The 10,607-nt window shown below is 39.2% G+C and overlaps 1 protein-coding gene across 1 annotated transcript in view; it reads right to left on the reverse strand.

Annotated features, from left to right (window-relative positions):
* Window positions 1-5,670, reverse strand: part of LOC124282224 (serine/threonine-protein kinase NLK-like) — a 66,790-nt gene extending 61,120 nt beyond the window's left edge. The window contains exon 1 of the mRNA XM_046718181.1: window positions 5,277-5,670. Coding sequence (XP_046574137.1) covers window positions 5,277-5,461 — 185 coding nt within the window. The 5' untranslated portion in view covers window positions 5,462-5,670. The remainder of the gene's footprint in view (window positions 1-5,276) is intronic.
* Window positions 5,671-10,607: the final 4,937 nt, after the last annotated feature.

The following is a 10,607-nucleotide window of genomic DNA, read 5'->3' on the forward strand; positions in this document are numbered from 1 at the left end:
TACTAATTCATTTAGTGTTGTAATTAACATGTGTGAGTAACGATGACTATCATATTACCACCAGCAGGCACGGCAACACACCCTTGTGTTCGCACCATCAGCACTTGTAACCTACCTCTATTGTCAACAGCGGAGGATCAATATACTACCACACTAACTGCACCTACTGAATTCCTGGTCTATGAGTACACAGATATTGTACGCTGATACTGCTCCAGTGTTCCACAGTGAATGAGTATGGAATACCGATATACCTTAATGATAAACGAAGGCAGGAAAATGTCCATACAAAAGAACCGGAGAATTTGTCTGTTGTGTAAATCTGCATTTGAGAATGAAATCCACTTTGTTAGTTTGTCCATCCTACTCCATTCTTAGAAGCAAATACATTCCGCACCCGTTTTTGTCAAAGACACCTGCTCTAGCTTTTAAATCCTTAATGTCTTCTCGAAATACTGTTATTCTTAATTTGTATTTATCAAACATAGTATGAGATTAAGACTGACTGAGTTTGGTTTTATGCCCCTATTAGCAATATTCCAGCAACATCACGGCATGGGACACCAGAAATGGGCTTCACACATTGTACCCATGTGGGGATTCGAACCCGGGTCTTCGGCGTGACGAGCCAACACTTTAACCACTAGGCTACCCCACCGCCCCTGAGATTAAGAAATGAACTGTTAAACAATTTAAACGAAGTTTTACAATTGATTGTCATTTTTTTCTCTCCATTATGTGTAGTGTATAATTCTGTATATTGTATATTATCTGTATATTGTATATTATCTGTATATGGTATATTATCTGTATATTGTATATCATTTACAAATGTGTATTTGTATGTGGGCCGGAGGCCTTAAATACGTTTTTAGCAATATTCCAGCAACATCACGACATGGCACACCAGAAATGGGCTTCACACATTGTACCCATGTGGGGATTCGAACCCAGGTCTTCGGCATGACGAGCCAACGCTTTAACCACTAGGCTACCCCATCGCCCCACTTTGTTTTGAAGATCCAGAATAAATTTTCACCTTGTCAGTGTTACATGTTGTAATAAGTGGTCCGATTTTGAAAAAGAAATGATTCATGTAACACTGAATTAACTTGGTAAAGGTGAGACGAACATATAGGATGTTAAAACTGGGGTGTGTCCCCATGCACGATCTCAGGTCTGTTAATGGCGACTTGGAAATTTGTGTTTATTCCATCAAAATAATTGTGAACTTACTTGTTCATACATCAAATTTCGGAAAAACAAAAAAGTGATTTAAAATAATTCAAGACTGACCTGAGACCAGTTTGCAGGATTACCCTAAAACATTTCATGACATCACTTATTAGCTGCATGAAGTGTTTCACTATGGAGAACAAAACCCTGCCAACTGGACATAAAATACTTGTACGATGGCCAGTCCATGTATAATTGATAAAGAATTCACACTGCAGAATAATCACCTAAATAACTCCTGCAAGTGAGTTTAGTTTTACGCCGCTTTTAGCAATATTGCAGCAACAACATGGCGAGGGACACCAGAAATGGGCTTCACACATTGTTGCCATGTGGGGAATCGAACCTGGGTCTTCGGCGTGACAAGCGAACACTTTAACCACTAGGCTAACCCACACACACACACACCAATTCCTGTAAGAGCCAGATACATTGAGGATAGTGTGACCATGATCTGTACGTCTCTATGATTTGTCGTGATTTCATTTAATTAGACCCTGATTGCACAGGATGTTGGTTTTGTTATCAACATGTTTTGGTGGTCCACACTTATTTACAATCCACTGTAAACACCATACAGTGCAGAGTTCACTGTGCAATAACCAAACAAAGGCCCTGTATGATAAATATTATTCTACATTGCCTCTTGCATAACGATATGTTTTGAAAACAAACAAGCCAAATAGACTACCTTCAATATTCGCAAGAATCAAAGTAATACCAGTCAACATGTGTTTACATGGTGCACCTGCCTGTGACCTTCCCGAAGTCAACAGGTAATTCTTGTGTACACTGACAAATAACACACTTCAAACCCAACCCCATGGCAAGTCGATGCGCGACAAGTGTCATTCCGTGCTCAATACAAGCTACCCACACACAACAGCCCGGCTAATTGAGTTGTCAGTTGTGAATATACAACATAACATAAGCTGAAGCCTCTGTTGCAGATGCTGTAAAACACCTGGGTACAAAACAACCTTAGCGCTAAGATTACCTTAGTCTATGTTAAGGCATTGGAGTTATGGTCACCTTGGCACCAAAATCGCTTGGCTGGGTGCACCTACATGAGTGAGTTTAGTTTTATGCCAATTTTAGCAATATTCCAGCAATAACACCAGGAATGGGTTTCATGCATTGTACCCACATGGGGAATCGAACCCGGGTCTTCGACGTGACGAGCGAACACTTTAACCACTATGCTACCCCACCTACATGACTGACTGAGTTTGGTTTCACGCCGCTTTTAGCAATATTCCAGCAACATCACGACGGGGGACACCAGAAATGGGCTTCATACATTGTACCCATGTGGGGATTCGAACCCGGGTCTTCGGCGTGACGAGCCAACGCTTTAACCACTAGGCTACCCCACCGCCCCCATCTACATGAATATTCAGCAGCATGGAATCAGCCATGTCAAGTACACTACTGTCTACTGGAACTGTGTACACAAGCTAAACTGTTTTGTAAACAATACCATTTGAAGACTTGATAGACAATTAACACTATGACTATTCATTATGAAACAGGCAACTTTACAATTGAAATACCAGCGATGTGTGCCAAGAGTTGTGAACACAACAGATAGTTGATTTATTTGTCGGACAATGCAACAATACTGTTACACATTGTTTATATTTCTCCTTACATAATATTGTGTATCACTTGCTTGATAACATGTCGCACCCATTGCAATAAAGAAGTTGTCGATCCATCAAAACTGTCCCTCTTCATTATACCAGCTTCTGAATACCACTTAAAGAAGTTGTTATACATTAGTTGATAGTATTCAAGCCTTTGAGAATGTTTCCTGTGAAATGTTTCTTTTAATAAATAAATTTTGGAAATTATTACTTGAAAAAACATTAAAATATTTTTGAAAGCGTAAAAAGGACTAAACTTGAGAAAGGTAGAACATTTGACACCAGATAAAATATAATGGGGAAAGCAATGCTACAAACCAAATTGCCATCAATGTTTTGTAAAAAAACAAACCTCAAGCAAATGTCAACATCATTTCAAATAGGAAATTCAATTACCAATCCATTCTTATTACTTTTTATCATGATATTAGAAACGATTTGAAAAATACAGTGGCAAAGTGTCAGATCCTACATAAAAATCATTTGAGTAATGAAGGTTCTGAGTGTTCATACTTGATAAATTTATGTTTTGAGTCTTTGAACGGCATTAAGAGGTGATGCATGATAAAGGCAAGTACATGTACATATATAGCTGTCTGTTTCATAGCCTTTCATTCATCTGATGAAGGAATAAGAATATACTCTGAAATGTCGTCCATCAAAATATAGAAGTTGACATCCATAAATTCTTGCTTTAATTTATGTTTTACTTACAAGTATGTCATAATTTTTATGCTTATGGAAATTCAAGTTAAATCATCACAACCACCAGTGTTTGTCTCTCTGCAGTGAAAAAAGGTGTGGTGTTGTCAGTAATCCCAACGATGACAAACCCCTGGTGTGCACTCATACAGGATTAGCCAAAAATGTGTGTTACACATAAGCTACATGACTAATCGGAATCTGATATGAAGATCAAGGTGGGATAGAAATAAATACATATTGAAAATGTCATATGAAATCGGTAAGGGGGTACTAGTGTTAATGGTGTCTCGAAGTCTGGTTTAATAATTTACCTTGACCCATAAATCTGTTCTACTTTACCACTTGACTTCAATGTTGTTTAAAACTTTATACACATGATTATTTACAAATATCATCAAGACACAGCTTATATTCAGCTTAAGTCAGGTCCCCATCGTCATACTACTGCCATAATTAGTCAGGTTTGTCCAAGCATGAACATGATGAAAGACAGATAGCATCACCATGTAAACACAAGGATGACTAATGATTATAGATCTATAAGAAATAGTCATCACTAGAATAAGGGTGATACCAGCAATCAAACCAGAGAGTCAGTAATTATCAACAACAGGGAACTGAGTCAACTGTGTATATCTTCATTACAGAAATACACATGTACAACAATGATGAAAAATCTGTGACAATGTACGTGATGTACTTGAAGTTTGAAAAACTGGCCGATACGACTGTTATCGCTGTTTGAATTCTGACTGTTGTTATTGTTTGAACATTTCATAGTAAATATAACACAAATTTACAAAAATCTTTTGACAGCAGCTATCATCACTATTTGAATTCTGACTGTTATTGTTTGAACATTTCATTGTAAATATATCACACATTTACAACAATGCTTTGACTGCAGCTGTACAGGTGAACATTTAGGGAGTTATAAGATTTTCTCACAAATCAGCTGTTTCAGACTACAATCGCCCTACATAATGTCACTAGCAGATCAGTTCAATTTGGGGTTGTGTTCACGCTTAACCAGCAAAGTGCAAAGGAACTTGACACTGTTTCTTCTCCTTTTTATTAGAAAGGTGAAAAAACCCAACCAACCAGACTGTGCAGATAATGTGACATGCATTCAGTATGGATGAACGGGTGTATATAAAAGGTATAGCATGGACTGAAGACGATTATGGGCCTAGTTCACGACAGACGTCTGAGTTGGGGGAAGAATGCAAATGGGAGATAATGTACTGCACAGGGCAAGTTATATTTAGCCACATGACATACTTTCTCAGTTGGAACACGTTTGGCAGATTAGCCCAAATATTTGTTATACTTTCTTCAACTATGAACACAATCTGAGTAAAACTGTACCTGAATTGACCTTAGTACTGTGTTAAGTGACTAAATATGATGATTCAGTACAGTTGATGAATCTGCCAACCCACATTGCCCTTAGCATCGAGTGCATCATTTCACAACAAAGGCGAACCACGACAGCCCACTCGGGAAGCCAAATACAGCGTTTTACTAGCATATTTCGCCCCAATCGAATACACAGACACGCGAATATTGACTGTACATACCCGCCAGTACATTTTCACATAGAGTTTCATTTACATTGTGTATGTAATTGGCGATTTTATGTCAACGTTTCACACAAAGAAGCTCGACAATGGAATGCAACCAACTTACCATACAACACCAAACGCCCCGTATCCAATGGGTCTGTCTGGTTGAGCGTCTTGGGCAGGAACCACTTGATAGTATGGTACAGCCACTGCCGCTGCCAAAATCGCCCCTTGGGTGGGGGTTTGGGCGGGTCCCCCTTGGAAAGACATCATGTGTCGAGAGTTATGTCGCTGGCCAACCACCGCCATTGCCTAAGTCACCCAGCGCTAGGCTGCCGAAAAATTATATGAATTGCAGGTTTTATCACGTATGCATGTCCAAAAGCGTGGTTTTCGGTTAGATGGAAGTCTCTCCTAGTCCTATGGAGAGTTTGGTGGCTATATGTGGGAGAAAACCAACAAAATAAACCGAAGATGTGGAGACCAACGGAGCACTGACTCACACGCCGATTCAGCGAAGCCAGCACACAAAGAGGGTCACGTGACCACGCGCTGCGTTCCCAAGATTCGCTACATCGAGGCTTCCTTTTGAGGTCCCTATTATTTTAGGCATTCCTTTGAATTTATGTAGGTAAATGATATCAATGTAAACAGAGTCAACTTCATCACTGCATATTGTTCCATGGGAGATGTATATATAATCTACATCGGCCATTATGATAAAATATTTATTTATTATCATAAATGAATGTTAGAGTGTTGTTATTGTGCCGATGTGTTTACAACGTCAGAATTATCCAACAACTCACTGAATGAAAGAGACTTGAATGAAAAATTCAAATGTCGTGTTTCAAACTACGTATTTGCTTGAGAAAGATTCCAAGATTTTAACATTATTTACTAAAGCTAATTTAAGCTATTAATAGGGAGGTTATCGGGTTTTGTTCTGTTAGATTCTGTCACCCAATGAAATAGGTGGGGGCGGGGATGGGGTGGGGGGATGTTGACAGCTCTAACGGATTGTTTATCAAACGGTTACGTCAGCCCGAGGATCCTCAGTTCGAATCCCAACATAAGGTCACCGAGTTCATTTTCGTATACTCTGTCGTGATGTGATCAGACGTCTGATCACAGCGGCTGTCCGCTTACACAAGACTAACGCTTAGTCTCCGAATATATTTAATTTTGATACAAACGATTCGTCTCAATTGAAGCCTCAGTGAGAGTTGAGATTCAGAACCCGAGACTTTTCTTTTAGGGCTTTAAAATTGCGGAAAGGGCACGGCAGAAGGGAGAACAATGTGGTTCTGGGACTGCGAGACGGATTGCGCTCACACATACGCGTGATGGTGACTGTTACTAGTCTACACAGAGTCGCCCGGACCCTGTAGAATATATCGCATAAAGGAGTTCATCTCAAGTCTGTAATGACTTGACACATCTAGATCGATCAGCACAGGGAAATAAAAATTGTTTTGGGTTCATTTTGGATTTATATATACTCATGCCAATAATGGTTGTCACCCCCCTCCCCACCCCAACCCCACACACACCTCACACCCACACCCCACACCCTCTCACCAATTAAAAAAATTGAAGGGTTGACAACCATTATTGGCATGAGTATATCAGATGTAATTTTTCATGGTTACTTTTAAATAAGATGGCTTTATTTCCGGGACTGAATATCAGTGCTGTTTTCGTATATACGCTTTACTAGCGGGTGAGGTAGTCAGCCATACAGACCCTGAAACAAATATATATCCAAGAAAGCATGTCTAGATTTCCACAGTTTCAGGAAATCAACATGACGAAAGTCTCTGGGGCTCCTTTTCATTATATTTCATGATTATTTTTTATAAGCAGTTTTTTTTCTGTAAAATATGTTCATTTCAGAGACTAGATGTTAGTCTACGGATGAAGGTATCATTCAATTTGCTTTAAGAAAGCTAGCAATAACTAGAATGAAAGATTTTATTAAATTGAATATTTTCTATCAAATGGACTAATTGTCCCTTCTATCAGCAGATGCACATCACTGTTATAATCGTCGTCATGGTGATGATGATGATCATCATCTCTATCATCATCATCATCATCATCATCATCATCATCTCTATCATCAACATATTAATGATCTCAAGTATTATTACAAAACACGAGGAATATGACAATCACAGAATCATAATTCGCTACATATACACACATATTTACTAACCATTTTCAGTCGAAGTTTTGTATTTAGAATAGATGTCAATTGTTATTAAAAGGACTCTGTTAACATATTAGGAAATGAATACATTTCTATTGGAAAATACGACACTTAAGTCCAGTATTGCCTCAAAGAAGTCAATTTCGATTGGAAACACTACTTGATTGCATTGACATAAATCTTCCTGTATTTGTGCGCTTGAGACATACTACTACTACTACTACTACTACTACTACTACTACCACTTCCACTACTACCAGCAGCCTCCACTACCACCTGCATGACCCCTGCGTCAATGTGGTGGACAGCGCGCCACTGCCTCGGTAACGTTTAGAATAACATATTGTCATGCATTGTCATATATCTAAACATTGAATCTGTAACACTAGTCAAATAAACAATGAGTTAAAATGTGACAAAACCGACTGTTTTTTGTTCTCGAACAGAAACAACTGTAACGATGACATACATGCCGTTGTCAATGTTTTGTTGAATGAGGCTTGACAAAACATTTTAGACTTGGATTTGTCATGCAAAGCCTGAACAGGTCTTAATTCACCTGTCACGATGACACATACTCAAGGTGTGTTTTAACTGTTCAACAACTTCTGGTTTATTAAATAAGTTTCCTGGATTTTATTTACTTCAACAATGCATCATTTCATGTGAAACTTGTTTATGAAATACCTATGTACGAATATATTATGGATGCAAAGCAGCTCCTATTAAACGACATTTCAAACACCCCTTTGAGTATACACCGTGTTTTGAAGATTGAAAAATATCAAGTGTTTGCTATATTTTCTTTTCTTTAAATTGTGTTTGTGCGTGCGTATGCGTACGTGTTTGCGTGTGCGTGTCTGTATGGTTGATGGTACTTACGCATGTATATATGTAATATTAATGGAAAACGCCAGCAGTACTGGTCAGTTCCACACCCCGACCATATAAATACCTTGTTTTATTTCACTCTTAAAATATATCTAGTCTTCATACCACAATTATGGCGGTGGGGTAGCCTAGTGGTTAAAGCGTCCACTCGTCACGCCGAAGACCCGGGTTCGAATCCCTACATGGGTACAATGTGTGAAGCCCATTTCTGGTGTCCTCCGCTGTGATATTGCTGGAATATTGCTAAAAGCGGTGTAAAGCCAAACTCACTCACTCACTCACTCATACCACAATTAATGGATTTTCTTTAGTTAATTTTATCATTCCATATCTGAAACGGTATGTTTTTGAAAGTCTGCTTAGAATATACACGGAAACATTGATACTCGTGAAGATCAGGGTTAAAATTGATCGTCAGTAACCCACCCTTTTTAGAGGCGACAAACGGGATCGGGTGGTCAGGCTTGCTGACTGGGTTGACACATGTCATCGTATCCCAGTTACGTAGACCGATGCTGGAATATTGCTCAGTGCGGCGTAAAACTAAACTCACTCACTCACTGAACCATTGAAACACTGACCGTGTACTCAACTGGATATGGCCAGCTAGCTGTCTCTGTTTCCCGGAAGCCCTATATGCTTCTCACAAGTATTATCAGCTACTTTGTAAGGACATTTAATTTTACCTCATGTTGTGATTCGTTATTTGAAATGAGTTAAGATAAGAAAGAAACTTTAACTTTTCCTGACGTTTTAACACTACTTTCCTGATGTTTCGTCAGTGACCTGTCACGGATTATGAAGATATGGTAAAACATGTATTAAGGTCAAAACCGACCCTTCAACAGGAAACAATCCATACATCCATGCGGTGTATAACTCCTTTTGACCAGGGGCGGTGGGGTAGCCTAGTGGTTAAAGCGTTGGCTCGTCACGCCAAAGACCCGGGTTCGATTCCCCACATGGGTACAATGTGTGAAGCCCATTTCTGGTGTCCCCCGTCGTGATGTTGCTGGAATATTGCTAAAAGCGGCGTAAAACTAAACTCAGTCACACAGTCAGCCTTTTGACCAGACCATATTGTTATGGAATGAGATAACCTAGTATATCCCTTAGCGGCTACAGTGTTACTTATGTTTAAAAGAAGAAAATCGTTAAAACGTACGATATTACACCACCCACCTTTTCTGTAAGTTTTACTATGTGTGTATGGAGCTATATTTTATTTATGCGTTGTTTTATGGATTTTATGTGTCTCGTAGGCCTGTAAAGGCCGGGCAGATGTTTCATATGTGATACGGAAGATTTTATAGATGTTGTAAACATCTGCGTGACACAATAATAAAATAACTTCTCTAATTTCTCCCTCTCTCTGTAACGATATCCTGCTTGACAACACATAACTGACTACATGGATATGGACCAATTATCTTTTACGTGTGCCTCGTTGACTTGTACTAATCTCTGTGGCCTAGTCTGTCTCACAGTCCATGAACCATATTATTTCCCCAACAGCCTAGCCCTCCTTGCAATGTTAAAGCTCTAAATGAAGTAAGTCTAGACACCCCCAAGGTTCTGAGACACCTATTCAATCTAAATCGGACTATTTGTTACAATCAAAATTATATACATATTCAGAGACTAAGCGTTACTCTACTCTGAGGTCGTTCGAAAGGGTATAACTGGATAATTCAAATGTGTGTGTGTGTGAGAGAGAGAGAGAGAGAGAGAGAGAGAGAGAGAGAGAGAGAGAGAGAGAGAGAGAGAGAGAGAGAGAGAGAGAGAGAGAGAGAGAGAGAGAGAGAGAGAGAGAGAGAGAGAGAGAGAGGCTGATTGGGGGTACGCGTGTGTGTCAACGTACTGTCAAATACGTTACTGTCCTAACATCCATGAGTTCCCTGTTCAATTCTGATGTTCAGTCAACTTTAAGTCATGTTTACTGTTATGTTATGTTAGTGTGTGTGAGAGAGAGAAGCGATAGAGTGAGTGAGTGAGTGATTTATGTGGATTTTTTCGAAATTGAGAGGGTGGGTTAGAAATTGAGTGGATGAGTGAGTGAGTGAGGTCATATTAAGGCCGGTATGAGTCACAGTCTACATATGTTCCTAAATACTGTATATGCTCAATATCATCTTTAGCACAACTCTTTTTCAGACATTTGAAACCCCACCTATAAAGTTTGTGTATCAGTGCGTGAGTGTGCGTTTTAGTAATATAAACGTAATTAAATAGCAAATGCAGACGAACCACGTCTGAGTTATTTCTAACTTGAGCCACGGAACCATTTCATAAACTTCTGAAAGACACCTGACCTCCACAGTCAGGTATAACGCACATTGATAACACAGTTCC

This window comes from Haliotis rubra, unplaced genomic scaffold, assembly GCF_003918875.1.
Source record: "Haliotis rubra isolate DU_JTF1 unplaced genomic scaffold, ASM391887v1 Scf296, whole genome shotgun sequence".
NCBI lineage: Eukaryota > Metazoa > Mollusca > Gastropoda > Lepetellida > Haliotidae > Haliotis > Haliotis rubra.